We start from the raw sequence: 18,278 nt of genomic DNA, 5'->3' as shown, positions 1-18,278 counted from the left end.
ATCTACAGATACAGTTAGAAGAAATGTTATTATCTCTCGACAATGGAATGAGTCTTTTATGGATCGATACGCAGTGACTTGATTCGATCCTAAAAGTATAAAAAAATTCAAAATACAACTTATTGTCAGTTTGTGGCTAACAGTTACATTTTATATTCCCGGAGAATTAATATTTATTGTGAGGACCTTAGATGTCCTTAAACGTACGTTCACAGTTCAAATCACAATTACTGTCGCACTAATCCAAGTAATTCAAGTGACGAATGATCTCTCACGCAAATTAACAGTAACACAAAATGTAATCCGCAGAAAAACTCTAGAAATATTTCTGTACGTACTGGCCTCAAATATTGTCTCATGTCTCTCAGCTCACACATAATCCAACTCCGCTTTCTCGGAGGGCTGTGGAAAGTCAGGTTCGCAGCAAATATTATTTTTACTTAAATCCTTAATAAAGATCGGTACTGTTTTTTATACTTACTTCTTTCACATATTGTTTATTCATTCGTCTCTCTGTATGCCTCTCCGAAATGTTAACCAGAGATGAAGGCTCATTCCATGCAAACTTCTCCGTTAAAACCAAAAAGCTGAGAGTATTTTTTGATTTGGAAACTTTTCCAATCTGGTAGGTCCTAAATATTTTTTCCTTCCACGTTTCATATGGTCTATGTATGCAATAGTGTTACAGAAAACAACACCAAAATGTGACAGCGGAAACATTAAAAAAAAGTCATTCCTCTTTCTTTTCCTTCTTTGTCCTTTTTTTCTCACCTCCTCTTGCGTTGCCTTTTCACTTTTTAGCTATCTTTATTCTTTATTATATTTCTTCTGCTTATATTTTTCTCCATACATGTGCTTTTTCAATTGAAGAAAAAATGTAAGTTAGACGATGTCTTAGAGAGCAGACTTTTACTGTGAATTCTTCAAATTAATATCAAACCTTACTCTTGGTATGGTCAAAGCATCGCAGAAACTTTATCTTGTCCACAGCAATCATTCCACAGAAGTTTCTCCTTGTCACTGACACTTATAACGGCATCCACCACATAGACATCGACACGAAGTAAATGTTACAATCAGTCTGATGGTCTGGAGAACCCTTTGTATCTGACTACGATCCAGTAGACGGTCGTGTCTATTGGTCAAATATATATGACAAGACGATTCGATCCGCTAACCTTGATGGCAGCGATGCTCGACTGGTTCGCAGTATTAGTCAAGGTAAAGTCACTTAGACACATCGTGGTCATATCTCTAGACTTATTACAATGGGTTATTTCTTATCATCATCATCAGCAGGATAATAGCAGCATCATAAATAGGTTTATATTGGTTCAAAATGTTGTACAGAAAGGCAAAAGCACAAAGCAGACACAAAATTCCCAATACACTCATACCTGGCAAACGGATAAAGACTTCAGCAGCAGTAAAGACAAGGCTAAAAATCTCGAAAACAAAGAACACTTGGGCAGCTAGGTATTCAAAACGGGTTAACAAAAATTTTGAGCAATTATAACATTCACAGATTAAAATTGCAAGTAGTATTGCATGTTCTACCGTCGAAGAGAGGGACTGCGGAGGACACGGGAGAAATTCAGCTCACATAACGGTGAACAACACGTTTGTTATAAAGTAGTTTTCTAAAATAGTGTAAACTCTTTGCTGCTGATATAAAGATTACAAAGTAAAACAAATACGAAATGGCGAAGCTGCGGTAGTAGAGTCAGACTGTCCGCAAACTGTTCCACAATTAATCTGCATGGCAAAGACATAGAAAACAATCCAGAAGAGAGCAAGTGCAATAATAGACGAACTAACCAACAGGACACAAACATCAATCTACACGCAAAATCAAAAAGAGATAAAGGAAAGTCACATTCTAGTCAGACAAGAGAGACCTCTGATAATAATCAGGCTTGTGTCTTTATATCAGTGTGGATAAGGCTTACCCTAACAAAGTTTGTTCGCTGTGAGAAGACTGTAGGACAAACGCTAATATGTCTTCGTCAATGCATCCTTTAGACATCCTCGACCTCTGCCGTTAGTCTTATGACTTTATCTTACTGTTATCACAGCGAAATCACTGTAAAGAATACAATTGTTGTCAGCAAGTTCGAACGAAAATAGTAAAATTTGTCTTTGACCTATGTAAATTATCGCTTGTGAAATCGCACTTTTTTGTACATACAACGAAATTTTGAAAGTTTATTTCTATTAATAACTGTAGACACAATCGATCATCAGTGAGACGTTTTTAAATCCAACGAACAGAGTTTACTAAAGGTTACACACATACTGAAATCAAAGTCTCGAGAAAAAAACACCAACTTTCAACTAACGCCTTTCGTTTCCTTTTCTAAGAGATGTAACTACAATGTGATGTACCTTGTCTCAATAGTTTTGTGGTAAAACTATTATTATATCACTGACATGGGTGGGCGGCCCAGAATTAGTAGCTGCTGAAGCTCTCGATGAATCTTAAACAGTGGAAATAAAGGGTTTTATTATTATTTTGTGTCGAGAATCCTGCCAGCTGTTTGCAGTATCCGACATACTCAACGTATCTGAAATAGTGAGATATTACAACGTCAATGTCTTAAGAGGCTCTTTTTGCCTTCTTGGATCAATGTCGAGCAACTATTACAACGCCGACACCAACAAATCACGAACGATATACATGACATCAAACAGTCATTAATCGTCGTCGATGCAGACATTGGCTTATCCGCTATAGACATCGTAGCTGGACAAACACAATGGTGATTCGTAATAATCTTGTAAATGAGTGATAAACTCATTGCAGCGTTTTTATTTTTTAATACTTTCTGGACAATGCTGGAAACAGAATATGCAGTTCACGTTAAGAATCTTGAATTGAGATGATTTAGGTAAAGACAGATTAAATGATAATTATTATAAATCATAATAAAGGGCTTTTGCTCTGCAAGGCTAAATTCTGGTCCAGGGACCACTTTCACCCTTTCTCAGATTAGGGGTCCTGTCTATTCGCCAAATGTGAAGGACCCCCATACGAATTTAATGCACTGTACACCAATTTGGCTCAGCAAAAACCCTGAATAATCTTAATTCAGCATCGGACCTAGGAAAAAGGAAAGCGAAAAAAGAGGTTGTAAAAAAAAGATAATGAAAAACTGAACGTAGAGGAAGGAAACAAAGAACGAAAGAGATCCTTGTTGAAATGTCAAAGCTGCACTAAAAGACACTGAGTCGTTTTCAAACAGAGGAGATATAAACTTATTTTAAAAAACGTTCCTTTTGTTTTGCATCAGTGCTGATTGACTGGATGACTACATACGAAGAGTAGATAGAGACTGTAACATGACGGCCGTCGGACCGTGAACACTCATTTCCTATCCCAACACATCTTAAACGTCCTAAGCTGGGTCTTGCTTGGCACAGAGAGGTAGAGATGTTAACTTTTTTTTTGGCACGTTTTAGGTTATTTTCAATGTGAGTTTTTAAGATTTGTTCTTACTGCAGAGCGTGTTACACGATTTTATTCTCTACTAACACTGCTTCGAAAACGTTTAAAAAATATTTGAAGAATGTCTATATATCACTTTCTTCACTTGCATCATTATCGTAGCGTCCTATCTCTAGACATCTTGGATTTCTTATACTTACTGGTTGTTCATGCCTACTATCACGGGAAAGAAATAAATTAACGAATACATGGGCGTGTGAAGTACGTGATGATGTGTGCATTCAAAGTGATGCTATCTGCGCACGTGAGAGGAGAGAGGTGACTCTTACTCGGGCAGATGGCGGTACACACAGCTGTTACTAAAGATGACTGGACCTTGGACGCACATAAGATCTGAGTTTACCTTTTAAAACAGAAGGGATCATACTTTACGGGCCTGGATATGTATCAAAATGAGTTGTTTGTCACGGACTGGGGACCTGATAAGTAAGTATTACCATTTTACTTTAAAATACAACAACGAACAAATTTGTCTTTAACATTGATATCGGAGGTACAGGATATAGAAAAGGGGGTTGCTGAAAGAGCAACTATTATCGTTGAGATAGTTTATAGTGGACTGAGCGATTATTAGTGAAATTGTTATAATTTCGCTGTGATGTTTTTGAAGCAAAAAGAATTAATAAGCAGGAGAGGTAAAGGCAAAAACAAAATCAAAGAGTAGCATGTGTGGGTGGGAGGGTTAACAGACGGTTTCGTTATTCGTGTATTTTTTGTTTTAACGAATCAACCTCTATCTATGTTCGAGGTTAGGCCAGTTTCCTTCACATGCGTGGTTAGATGATAGTAGGAATAGTGGCTTATTTAGCACCCTATGACTTAGCGCTGTGGCTCTGATACATAATTGTCCGGGCGTGTTTGGATGAGTGATGCGGGTGATGAGAGCCCCACGGTGCAATGGGCAGTGGATAGTTACTGGACAGGTTGTTCATTATCAGAAATTAATCCTCAAATAATGTGAGATTTGGTCTTAATTATGCAGCTCTTTGTCCTGACATGTACCTCTCGTTGTCGAGACGGCGGGGGGAGGTAACTTGGCTAGACTACATTCGCCCGCGTGAGGTGGATTTGTCTGGCAGCTGACATTGAGGGCCGGCGGGGCGCGCTACTGCTGCGGCTTCTTGGGCAGCACAGAGTGGGCAGCACTGTCTGTGCAGATTGGACTCAGGTCGCAGGGTCTATTCTAATGTCAAGTTGAGTGGGAAGTGAACGTGAACTTCACTAACATACACTCTTATCCTGTTGGCGATCCTTAAATTATCTCCAACTAAAATCGACTCTTACAGACCATATTTTGGTCATCGTTTCAAGTCCCGTGAATATTTCCCATGATAGCTTCTCAACTAATAGCACTGATAGTAAGATTAAATTTATTTGCTTATAAATAAACATACCATTTTTAAAAAGTCCTATTTAAAACTATTAATATTTTGCTTTTAGTATAGAATCTGTTAAAATCATTAATTGCTTGCATTTTAAATACATCATTGTTAGTGTTGTGCCTACGAAACTTTTAATTTTTGTGTTTGTTTGTGGTAGCTGCTAGCAGCTTTCACCATGTTGGCCTTCTAGTAAAAGAATAAATAAAACATGAACAGAAATGGAATGACATAAACTAGAAAGAAGGTGGCACTCTTGCTGGTATTGGTTTATACAGAATACAGGCAAACGCAACACGCTAGCGATCTACGCACAGTCGGCAAAGGACGCGCAGGCGGAGCTGAGGGAGCCGAGCCTGCGTACGAAGTCCAATGGGCCCAAGCTCAATGATGTTCGGGTCTATGCCGAGGAAAGAACAAATAAAGGTCAGTCAACAGTCTGTACTGCAAGAAAATTTGAGATAACAATGGTGATGTGAGCTTGATATAAAAATGCACAACACATTATATTTTCCTCTAATGTTTACTTTTAAATGTCCGTGTTTTATTGGTTTTACTTCCATCTCTACAAGACAATTTTTCTGTACACATATACATCATTTATTTATCTTGGACAGGTTACATGGGGCTGTTTTGAGCGGTGTAGAGGAGGTCAACTCTACTGTTTTAATTTTAGAGGCCGATGTCATTCTGTTACTATGGTGCGAAGGCATCATACATCTAAAGGGTCATTTTATGACATTAATTTAATCTCGAAATTAAAAGAGCCGTTTTAACCAAAGGAAAGGATTGCATTACCCGAATTTTTAAAAACAAAAATGACCGAAACACAAGAAGCGCCGTTTGTCTGATTATTGAAAATATCGTAGCACAGCAAAATGGTGCCACTAATTATTGCTTACAGCCTGTAATACAATAATGAAGCTTGGAAAGTGTTGCTTCAAACAGTAAAAAAAAAAAACAAAAAACATTAAAAACTGGGTTTTACCTATTTCCTTTTCACGTTTATTTAAATGGGACGTTTTTGTGTTTCAAAATTATGTATTTCTTCTCTTTTAAACAAAACGTGTCTCATCACAGGATCGAATGGATGCGGCAACAACAATGGAGGCTGTAGATACATCTGCCTACCGACTCCTGGGAACAAAAGCAAGTGTCTGGTTCCGTCGGACAAATTGTCTGGTATGTATCAGATATCTTAGATTACAAATGTAACACTGAAAACTATCAAATAGTTTAATCACCAATGAGCATGTTGCAGACTATTTCAAAAAAAAAAAAGCTCGCTTTCAGTGTGTTGTTATTTGCAACTTATTTTTAGATGTTCAAATTCTAAAACAAAAAAAAACATGTTGAGAATTGTTCAATTTATTAATTTGTAAAACAAATAAAAATTACTTTAAATTCAATTGGCTAAAAAGTAATTTGCTTAAAAGGAACTACTTGTATTTAATTTAGAGTAGAGCAGACCTTCTTAAACTATGAAGTTTATTTGTATAGCTTTGCTTTGTTCATGTCAGGTAACTCTACAAAATGTTAGTGCTCTTTATTTACAGGATGTGGTGAATATGTTTCCCCTAGTGGCTTGATTTGGTCTTCATCAAATATTAGAGAGTACCCGGACATTCAGGATTGCATTTACATAATAAAGACAACAGCCGGCTATCGCATCACCTTAACATTCCTGATGTTTGAAACAAAAGACTGCCGACTCGATTTTCTGCAGGTGTGTGATTGGTTTGTTACTTTATGTTAGGACATGTACAGGTCTCTCAGTTCTGCATAAATTCCATAATCGTGGTTTCTGACTTTTAAAATGCAATTTATAGCAGTTTAATGTGTGCTGCTGACTTACACTACCTTGGCCATATAAACACAGGCACCTTCAAACAAAAATATAAAAAGCGCCTAAAGTGACAAGTGTGCTGGGGCAGCAGACAGTCAAGTGGTGAGAGCATTATCCTCCAAACCCATCTGTGTACAGGTTCCCTGTCAAGACTGGGTACCTGACTCCACAAACGGAAAGGTAGTGCGATGACAAGGAGAGAAAATATTATAAGTGCTGGCTGCTAGAAAAGCGATCTTTAGCATCTCACTTTCCCTAGACCTCCTCATGTGTACGAGATGTCTTCACTTTTGTGACAGGCAGCGACATCAGTTACTACAAGACAATAGTCAGGAAAATATAAAATAATTATTTCCTGCTTTAAATTTGTAAATTATAATATGTCTTGCACAGATAAATGCTTGTAATATAGTCTAGGATGTAGGTTTTTCTGATTTCGCAGAAAAAGAAACGAAAAGAAAAAGAAACATTTGTAATCGTTAGCAGTCATCATTGTGAATATTTTCAATATTTAATAAATTTATGCTCACATCCTAAGATCCGGGATGGAAGCTCCGAGCTGTCACCGTCTATGGGTATCTTCTGTAACACGAGTGTTCCGGACAGAGTGAGGTCCACGTCTAACACCATGTGGATCAGATTCCGGTCTGGCTCACAGTCAGGCACTGGCTTCAATGCAACTTACTCATCAGGTAAACAACAACTTCCAAATTATTACAATTGTGTCCTTCAACTTTGTAATTTGTTCTTACCCTGAGGCGTACACTTGTCTGGTAGATGTCAAGGACATGTACAGAACACAGAAATACTAGATTGCACGAGCTTTTTATTATTATTTATTTAACCAAAAAAAATCAATGTTAAAGGAAATTCCCTTTCTTTCTGTAGCCCCAAATGGAATACTGCTTTCACTTTTGTCCACAGCAATCATTCCACAGAAGTTTCTCCTTGTCACTGACTCTTATAACGGCATCCACCGCATAGACATCGACACTGGAAGTAATGTTACAATCCGTCCCAGTGGTCTACACAGCCCATTTGGTATTGACTACGATCCAGTAGACGGTCGTGTCTATTGGTCAAATCAACATGAGAAGACCATCAGATCCGCTAACCTTGATGGCAGCGATGCTCGGCTGGTTCGCAATTTTAGTCAAGGCAAGGGACACCATGTTCATATGATCTAGATTTATTCAAAAGATGTTAGGATTTTTTATCATAATATTTATATTAAGGTGATAATAACAATAACAATAACAATAACAGCAACATCATAAAATAATAATAGAAATAAAAGTTGTTTTATATAGCTTTCCTACCATGTCCTTCAGACATCCTTTACTTCGTTGAGTCCAAGCCTTCGCCTTCGATTAGGATTCCACGGTGTGCAAGACCTTACAATGTTTTTGAATATCATAAAAAATAAAAAAGAGAGGATGTTAAATTCAAAGGAAAATAAAGATAATGAATATCTGCATAGAAAATTAGACATAATCAATCATCCGTTGGACGTTAGGTTCGATGAACATCATATTTATATATTGTTATATCAAGCTGAATTAAATAAATATATCAGGATAGTACTATGAAAAAAATTCAACTTTCAACTTACGCCTTCCTTTAAGAGATGTAACTACATATGTGACTTTGTTTCCATAGTCTTGTGGTAAAAGTTATTATATCACTGACACGGGTGGACGGCCTGGACGTAGTAGCTGCTGAAAGTCTCAATGAATTTTAAACAGGAAATTGACAGTTTTGTTAATATTTGGTTCCAGAAATTGTTCAGTTTTTGAACTTCTCTAACGGCATTTTAATCAGTGATATATTATTTATCCTTTTGTTCACTGTCTTTAAGGTCTTCTTGTGGGCCTTTCTTTAGAGGAAGGTAGCAAATTAATTATTATTTCGTTTTAGAAATTGTACTATTTGTTCAGTGACAGAGCTTCTCTAAAGGTACTTAAATTAGTTATATATTTTAATTAATACTTATTTATTAACTGTCTTTAAGAAGGTTCTCTATGGGGCCTTTCTTTGGACTCTGTGTCGAGGCTACTATTCTACGCCGACGAAGGTAATCAGGTCATCGGAATGATATCACTGGACAACAACAGTCATTACACTGTCGTCGCTTCAGACATTGGTCAGCCTATAGACATCGAGCTGGACAAACACAATGGGTGACTATAATTAGATTTGTAAATAATTATAAACACATTATGCTCCTTAATTTTAATACTTTCGCAATGTAGGCAAATAATATATCAGTTCATGTTGGAGACTTTATTCATGAAATTTACAGAAATGAGTGATTTACTTGCTAATGATGATACACTCGAGACATCGTAATAAAATGAAAGAAACAAGAAATAGATGGTGTAAGGAAAGAGAATAAAAAAGCAGAAGAATAGGCAGAACTAAACAAAAACACAAAATGAATGTGTTGAACTTTGACAGCTGCGCTTAAAGAGGATGAGTAGCTTCTCAAATAGTCAAGATATAAGCCTTAGTTTAAAATCCAATTATTTGCACAACAACAGTGTCATCTACTGGAGTGATTCTGGAGAGAGTAAAATAGAGAGGTGTAACTATGACGGCTCGGACCGTCAGACACTAATTTCCGAATCATCTTACCTCGCAAGTCCAACTGGTCTTGCTTTGGACGTAGTAGGTAAGATCTTTTATTTTGCTGTTGTTCTTTTTAGTACATTTTCATTTGAATTTATTGTATTTTTTATTTTGTATTCTTTTTAAGAACATTATTTACTTCGTTTTGCTTTCTTGCTTCTAAAACTGTGATTTATTTTTAAGATGCTTTATGCTTTATTCGTTTAACCTGTGTATTTGAGGATTTGTTGTTGTCTGCTTGTATCTCACTTGTGTAAATGTATCCGTAAGCGTACATATTTTTTCTATGCATTCCTGATAACTTTTTTAAATAATTGTACTTGTATGTGATGATTGAATGCATGAACGAATGGGTTACATACATGGGTGTGTGAACGGATGCAAAAATGGATGCGAATATGAAGGGAGGAAGCTTTACTGGGCAGATATAGGTACACACCTGATAGGATGGACGGATCTGGACGGCACATATTCTGGAGTTTATTTTAAACTGGAGGGCTCATATTTTATGGGCCTGGATATCTACCAAAATGAGTTGTTTGTCACAGACTGGGGACCTAAACAGTGAGCACTCTTCAGACTATAGTTTGACATGCAACAGAAGTTGTTTTTAACTTTGGGACGGTAGGTACAGGAGAAAGGACAGTGCCTTGTTGTTTAAAGAGCAGATCTTAAAGCTACATTATTACGTAGACACAGCGAAAAAAGGGTTTAATATTTCATTTATGTTTTTGAAGCTGTAGAAAATGTGTAATATGATTTCTTCTTCTTTTTCTTCTTCGTCTTTTTTCTTCTTCCATTCTTCTTTCTTCCTTCTTTCTTCTTTCCTTCTTTCTTTCCTTCTTGTGCTTTATTATCCCCAGTGGAACAGATGGCCGCAATGATTACTTAGGAATGCCAAACAAAAGAATTAGTCACACACATGTTAATCAACGAATGAAGCTCTGTCTATGTTGATTACTAGGTGGACTAGATTAACGTTTCGAAACCTAAATATGGCGTGTTAGTACCACACTTAGCCTTTTTGGTGCGTGGTAGAAATTAAAATGTTTGAAACTATGGCAAAGTGCAATTAAAAGTTTTGTAAATGTTGAATTTGAAATCAAGTAACTCAAAATATATGTAGTTTTAACTATCAGTCATCGGTATATTCACCGGTACCTGTCGATGGGACTAGGGGAGGACAACTAGATAGACGTAGTAGCTGGCAGGGCCCGCTACTCTTGCCTATTGTGGGTGATAGGGAGAAGGTCATGTACAGTCCAACTCCTTACAGGCTTACACCATTAGCAAAGGTCTAGGATTTACTCAGATTTTTTTTCTATATACTGGATATTAATCTTTAACTCAATGACTATTTTTATAGACTTCCATGAATAATACCAGCGATAACTTCTACACTAACAGGACAGAATGAGATAAATCTTTTTGCTCGTTAGTAAACCTACCGTTACAAAATAAGTGCAATGTAAAACTATTAATTGTCTGCTTATACTATTAGGTTGTACTATTGACTTTATACAGACATATGGCAGAAACAACACGTATCTCTCGCATCGGCAAGAATGGAACCTTGAGGACGACTGTTCAAGTTAATTACTTTGTAAACGATGTTAGGGTCTATGCCGAGGAAAGAACACATAAAGGTCAGTAAAGACCCTGTTCTGTCCGGAAATTGAAGGTAACAATGGTGAGTATAATGTAAAAATGCACAGGAGATAATATTTCTCTCTATTTTCGTTTCATATGTAAGTGTTTCATGAACTTTATCTACTTGCACCTCAGAAATCAATAAAACTTTTTGTACACATACATTTTCTTCACATTCATTCATATATTGGGCACGCCAGTTCAGTTGTCATGGTTCTGTATATATTTTTGTGTATCTATCTCAACGGCCAATGATTAAACAGCAAGAACTGAAAGTACGGGTAAGAACTGCAATCTTCAGCATCTATGCGAAAAGTTTACTTTTGTTCTAACCAGTAAGATGTTAGGTGAATACTACAGCTAATTAAGACTTAATTACTTACTCCACCATTGCCTATAATATTACAGATGCTGCTGTACTTGCAGTATGTTACAAAAAGTCAGATTTTGAAAGCTCTATCTCTAAACAACTTGTACCTTTTATTTATATTTTCAGCATCTACTTCGGCAGCACCAACAAGCAATCACACAATCAGAGGTCAAAGTTCAGGTAGTGTTTAAAGCTTTGCTTTTTATCCCAGTCACAGGTTTATATCTAATTTACTAACATGCACACCTGTCACACGCTGCCTCCCCTCCACTTGCATGTAGGGCTGTAGATATTACACTCCACATAATGTCAGACATTGTTATGTACACGTGTACATAGCGAGACCTCCCGTCAATAATTTTCTTATCATATCAGATTTACGAAATATATATGTTTGTATGTATTATGACGCAAGAGAAAATATACAAAATATAATCTGCTGAAATTGTTATTATTACATTTACTGTATTTTGGGGAAACAGACTCTAATGGCGCTGAGACATTAAACATCATTTTGGTCGGCGTCATCGTTGCCTTGGTAGTAGCTGTGGTCATCGCCATTCTCGTCGTTTTTATCATAAAAAAGAAATGTAAGTAAACATAAGAAATTTTGATTTCCATAAAAAAGTAAAAATGCACCAACATAACAAAACAGATTGAAGCATTCATTGCTTTGAATACACTTTATACATGACAAACATAACAGTTACATCGTACAAGCACAAATCATGTCATAAATTATCTCCAAGCTCACAGTTTTGAATCCACCGAAAGACACGTGTGTTGTGGTCAGGTGACAGCCGTGAGAAGGAAATCACTCGGACATCGTCGGTCAGTTTTGCGACCACAGGGCAAAGGTTACATATCGTAACAAAGTCTCGCGTCGCTATAGCAACGCTCGAAGAAAAAGAAGAAAATTTATCTGTTTTACTACAGTGTCTTCTTTGGAACATTCGTGGCTTTTGTGTACACTGACTTTTATTGTCCTTACAAAGGTGAGAAAATAAATTTAGTATCAGTCTCATGTTTTGCAAGGCTTTGGCCGTATATAGAATAAACAAGTAGACTTGAATATCTGTCTAATTAATTTAATGCTGTAAATTGCAAGTGATTAAAATTTTTAGGTAGAATGATCGCTTCTTTCTAGTTGTTTTGTGTGTGTTATTGTGATGTATATTTACAGCATGGACGTCTCCACACAGACAGCAGCCAGTTACAAGGTCTGCAATACATCCACCTGTCAGACTGTCTTTACTGTCGATGACTGTAATAACTGCTGCCTCTGATAACCTTTGATAGAAGAGGGATTTGCATGAATTGTATCAGTGTGTGGGATGCGAATGTCTATTTTATTTTATTCTATTTTATGTCTATGTTTATTTTATTACTTGTAAGCTCCAAACAAAGAAATTTTTTTCTATAATCACAAATAGACAAGAAAGATGTCTTGTTATCACCAAGCTCATTTATTCAATAGATAATATGTAACCTATGTGTGTGTTACAGGCTGGCAAGCCTACCATCAGTCAGCCTGTTATGATGACAGACAAGATCAACATAAGACTACATGAGACACTAAACCAGTGTTTTGCTGATAACATGGGACAACCCTTCCACAGAGAACTGCAGATTGAGCTACTGTGTGTGTGTGTGCACTCGGTCCACATTGCTATTACCGGTTGTTTAGACAGTCTCACCATTCGCAGGTACCTCGTGTGTAGCTCGCTAGACATGGGTATTTCAGAGGGTTACCATAAAACGAAGACTGACTTACAACCCAAAATAAAAATGATTACATTTTTTGCTTTCCCAGATTATGTAGAAACACATCTTCACAAACACAAACATGATAGCAGCTTACACTTGCGGGTGGTTAATAGCTACATCGCACAGTCTTACGACATTACGGGTGTCGTGAGTTCATATCTCGGCTCTGACTACTTCTCTTTGACTGAAACACCTGACACATGGCTGGCCATCCTTGGTTGTATCTTGCTAAACTCGTTTTCTCCACCTGTATGCGTGTGTGTGTGTGTAGGTGGGCGTGAATGGAGGTTTGTATGTAGGATGTGAGTGTGAGTGTCTTGGTGGGTGTGAAGGTGTGTGGGTGTGAGTGTAGGCGGGTTCTCAGATGTTATGAAATTGGTTCAATTCAATGATCTTGGTTAGCAGTTGACCTGAATCAATAAATGAGAGCTACTGTACACGAAGCTCACTAATGAAATGATACATACACTTACATCGTACCCAAAAGCTGTTAACTGTTGGTATCTACTAGTTCTCCACAGATTTGATTTGCACTGTTTGATTAATTAACGTATATCAGCAATTTACAGTTGAGAAAAAGATTTTTGTTTTTACAATATAATTTCTATCAATTTTAGTTTTGACCTTTATACGATATCTAAGCATTGCTGAAGAAACACTTGAAAAAGTTTTTGATGTAAATCCATTTTTATTTGTTTACTCTATATACAAAAGATAAACAACAATAAAAATATCCAAAACAGATAAAACACAGTATTGAACATAGCAAGAAATATAATTCTTATATATAAATATAATGTAATAAGTCATTTAATAGTACATGTTTCAACATTTGTTTGTCAGTCTCTCATCACCAACCCGGTGCAGACAACCCAACAAGCAGCAGACCATACCCACACTAAGACAGGAGATCTCTGCCTGCTGTCCTTGTAATTTTAACTGAAATTACATTTTCAATAAATGGCTGTTCCGCCAAATAGTCTATCAGTCGTTTTAAATATCTCCCCAGTTTACTATCACTCTTACGTCTTTTGGCAGTCACACAGCTATTTGTAGACTTTTTTACATCTTAAACATGTAAGTGATGTTTTAGGTAGATCGCGTGGTCCGGTGGAAAAGGAGGAAATGTGAGCAATGGTGAATGTCAAGGAATTAGCAACATTTCGTGCATCTGTAAGGAAAAGTCTCCAAACCCGCAGATGGCCTACTGAGCCTGCCTAAAACCATCTCTTTATCTTCCTCGAGGTCGCTCAAACCGCTTGGGAAGTGGTGCGGGAGGACAATGAGGACACAAACCTCTGCCACTCAAGTTTCCTTTGCTGTTTAAAAATATAATGAGCCTGAGCTTCATTGCGTTAACAACTTATCATACTTTCAGAAGTGGGGTTGTGGAAGGCAAGGCTTAGGCCTTAGGGCCTTCCTCCGAGCGCGCTGGAGCACTCTACACTCCGTATGCCAGGGGACACGTGGTCGGCTAATCCGATGTCCCCGCGCGGATTTCTCTCCAAAGCGATTTCATTTAAAATTGAGATAAACATTCACGGAGGTCTCTAAATATTTACTCAGGGTCAGCCCTGGTTCAGCTCCTATTAATTCTGTGTTTATCCTGTCTGATACTAGATCATCCCATTTGTCATTCTAAAGACAACGTTTGCAAGTTCTTCTGCTTGCATTTACGTGTGTGTTCGTATTATTCTGTGTATTATAGTATCAATTTATTGTCTACTTTTGTATTCTAATTATTTCTCTCGATTGCAAATGGCGCGCACGCAACCTTCTACAAATTCATTGAAACAAACCCTAAAAACAGTCTAAAAAGTCAAATCATGTTTTTTGAAAAAATAATAAAAATACACTCAGATCAGTACATTGCATGACCTCTTTGATTCTTTAACACCGATTTGATGACCATGGTAGGCGCTGAGTGCAGACAGACCACAAGTTCTCAGTGAAGTTGAGATCAGAGAGTTTCCAGGTCCTTGTAGTATATATATATTTGATTATGTTCTTGACATTTTGACAGAGGGCTAGATCTTGCTGGAAAATGTCAGATTTATAAGGGAATAACCTGTCCAGGTGTGGAAGAAGTCTTCTGCCAAGCTGTTCACTCAATCGCTTTTAGCGCATCATGCCATTCACTGGGTGCAGGAATCAACGCCAAAATAGCTAAAACATACATAAATCATCTTCATACATTGGTCGATGTGGGTTTTTCACAGCTTTTTACCGGGTGATCTCCAAACGTGCTGAATTCGCTTTCCTTTGACAAATAATAATAATAAAAAGACTAAATACAACTATAATACAGTTCAGTGCTTGACTTTCATCGCTTTGTCAAGAGTTGCTTTTTTGCTGGTCTGTATGATTTTCTACCTACCTCCAAGAGCCATCATCGAACAGTAGATGAACTAATACGTATTCCGGTATCTCTTATCACATTGTAAGGCATCATTGGTTTTTAACGGATCTTTTAAAGTTTATCTGGTCAGGTATAATAAAATATCGACATCATGGTCAATATGAAATGTCACCTGCCAAAAGATCAGTTTTGTCCACTGGGTTAACAGACGTTGTTCTGATGTTACCTGATTAAACCCACGGGGAGATACTGGTACACAAAGGAGAATACAAGTCAGGTGTAATGGCAGATGGGGAGGCACAAAACTTGTTAAAATCTCGCAGTACACAAAGTTCGCAACACGAAAAAAGAAAAGCTGACCGCAACATCTCGGTATTAGTAAATGCAGGCGGCCATCGCTAACCTCTTTTAAAAAAAGGTACAAATAAACTCATTCTTTTCTCCGTTTCTCTGTCCTATTTTTCCCTCTCTCTTCTGAATGATAACTTGTGAAATACAGGCTTATTCTCTTTAGAAAATTCTCAGTCAACACCAAAATTCCGAGAGGTTTTGTTTAACTTGTGAAACTGTTCTAAACAGCTAGGGTGTAAATACTTCCCCTCCTAAGCTCAAAAGGGTCTTTGTATACTCACAAACCAATGGCGTTCATCTCTCGTCTAGATGAGGAAGCTGTTCGAAGAAGGAAGAGAGTTTGTTGGGGACCGTTGTCTCTTGTTAACGTTAAACAGAGAAGCAGAACTGATTACAGAGAGGAGTGTAGCTAAACTATTCTCACTAGATTCTTGTGAATAAACCGGAGCTAAAATCGGTCAACAGATTGGATAAATTATATCTTCAGGTGAGTTTGACTTCGTAATCATCATCATCGTCGTCGTCATCGTCATCGTCATCAATCAGTCAATCAATCATCCATCAATCATCATCCATCAATCATCAATCACCAATCCTCAAACATTAAGGACAAAGATAATTAGTTTAGTTATTTTTAAATCAGAGTCGTCAGACTTTTCGGACCATTTAATGTAATCTGACGAGTATTGGAAATGTTTGATATGTGACTTGTCCAGCAATCCAGTTATTAAGTGAGAGTAATTAGTTTTTCCCAGGTCAAAATGGAGAACTCAAAGATTAGTGTTTTCAGAACTTAAAAAGTGGTGCCCAGATCCTGCAGGCACCACTTCCTGTTTGCCGTAGGACATGAATTGGTCGCTCTATAACTACATCTTCTAGGGAGAAACACCATGCGCTAGGCCTGGTTTTTAAGTCCTAAAACCACGGCAAAGGAACATGACATGCGTTGGCAGACTCAGACAATCGTTTTGCCTTATTGTAGAATGAACGCGCAATTTTCGGCTGTGAGTGTGTTGGTCGGACCGTTCGTACCATGACAGTCAGGTCACAATTGTGAGTCAAACAAGATGGCAAATTGCAACGTTCACAGAGATACGATAAAATATCAGCGATGTAGGGTTGAGGTCGGTAGCCAAAGGTACCGATATGTAGGTTATTTCATGGCGAAGAATAGTAACACGGAGAAACAAGACAAAAACACGAACTTTAGCACTGAAAAGACAATTGAAGAACCCAGGTCAGGAAGGTCGGTCAAGCCCACACACAACTGAAACCGGATACACTTTAATTATGACTTGTATTAAGACAGTTGCATCCTATATTTTGTTAACTTATTAACTCATTTTGTTAGTAGTGGAAAATCGTATAGAAATAAAGCAAATTATTATAAAGGCGTTTATAAAAATGGAACACCATCAGTGTATGTGTGTGTGTGTGCTTGCATGCACAAGTGAAGAAAATGATTGGGTTTTGTTTATTCCTCTGAATGATCTAACTGGTGCAGTAAAGTTGGTATTGCCATATACGTTTGTCCTTCCTTGGAAAGATTTATAGTGGTATGGATAGTGCATAAGGCTGTTAAATATGAGGCCAGAAAACCTTACCTGTCCACCCAACTGTTCAGATGGATTTGCCAAAAAAATGTTAAAATACTTGGGATTTTTCTGCCACGTGCCATAACCTCGATAGCGTGTTTTATGTTTTACCTTTAAATATCTCCCTTTGCTGCGAAAACATTGTAATGAATCTTTAACAAGTTTTTAATAATATAAACAAAGTGACCTAACCCTCTTAACAATCTCTCGTCGAGAAAATACGGATTTTTTTTCTAAGAAGTCACTAGGGGGACTAGTATAGCTGTTAATCTTCTAATCTGTTTTAACTTTTCACATTTTCGTTGATACTATGTATCATTTATTGGCTGATCTTATTTCAAAAAGCTTATGTTCTTCATGTCTGGTTCTTTTTTCAGTGATAAAGATGACTATGAAGCTATTCGTGTATTTATTGACACTCTTGATTCAGCACCACGTGCAGAAAACACAAGGTAAGATCAGGAGGTGGTCACACTGAGGGGTAGGAATAGTTTGGTTGAAAATTCACCGGTCAACATGTTTTACAAAAGTTATGTTACTGAAATAAAATAAGTCATTTCTTACAAATTTTTATGTGCTTAACATAAATGTGACAATCAAAATGCTAAATTGGTTCTAGTGTCGTAGTTTTGTTTGGTCCTTGTTACTCTACCAGCAGTATAGGGCCGCAACAACACCTCTTTAGCAGACCCGGTTGAGGGCTGCCCCCTTCAGTTTTCCAAGTCTTCTTTTGTCTCCCAACTCTCCTCTTCCCCTGAGGGTTCCAGTCAAGTGCCTGCTTGGCAATGATGTCATCTGGTTTGCGCAGGGTGTGTCCTATCCAGCCCC

General features: G+C 37.4%; 2 protein-coding genes across 2 annotated transcripts in view; both read left to right on the top strand.

Moving 5' to 3' along the window:
- The window catches only part of LOC112556887 (low-density lipoprotein receptor-related protein 4-like), a 98,763-nt gene that overhangs the window by 47,915 nt on the left and 32,570 nt on the right, over window positions 1-18,278 (top strand). The window lies entirely within an intron of this gene.
- LOC112556907 (low-density lipoprotein receptor-related protein 6-like) lies at window positions 9,424-11,998 on the top strand. Its single transcript, XM_025226352.1, has 4 exons — window positions 9,424-9,922; window positions 10,883-11,004; window positions 11,505-11,558; window positions 11,861-11,998. The coding sequence occupies exons 1-4, from the start codon at window positions 9,696-9,698 to the stop codon at window positions 11,974-11,976; spliced, it is 519 nt and encodes a 172-aa protein (XP_025082137.1). The 5' UTR covers window positions 9,424-9,695; the 3' UTR covers window positions 11,977-11,998.

The sequence above is a fragment of the Pomacea canaliculata genome, linkage group LG2 (assembly GCF_003073045.1).
Source record: "Pomacea canaliculata isolate SZHN2017 linkage group LG2, ASM307304v1, whole genome shotgun sequence".
Taxonomy (NCBI): Eukaryota; Metazoa; Mollusca; class Gastropoda; order Architaenioglossa; family Ampullariidae; genus Pomacea; species Pomacea canaliculata.
Note: the sequence above shows the minus strand (reverse complement) of the source record. Positions and strands in the feature narration are given on the sequence as shown.

What these genes read in the sequence shown, in the direction of transcription:
- LOC112556907 (XM_025226352.1), top strand. Translation starts at nt 9,696, where the DNA reads ATGCATGAACGAATGGGTTACATACATGGGTGTGTGAACGGATGCAAA. An exon ending in CGAGGAAAGAACACATAAAG is followed by an intron (nt 11,005 to 11,504) that starts GTCAGTAAAGAC and finishes TTATATTTTCAG; the next exon opens with CATCTACTTCGGCAGCACCA. An exon ending in AATCAGAGGTCAAAGTTCAG is followed by an intron (nt 11,559 to 11,860) that starts GTAGTGTTTAAA and finishes TTGGGGAAACAG; the next exon opens with ACTCTAATGGCGCTGAGACA.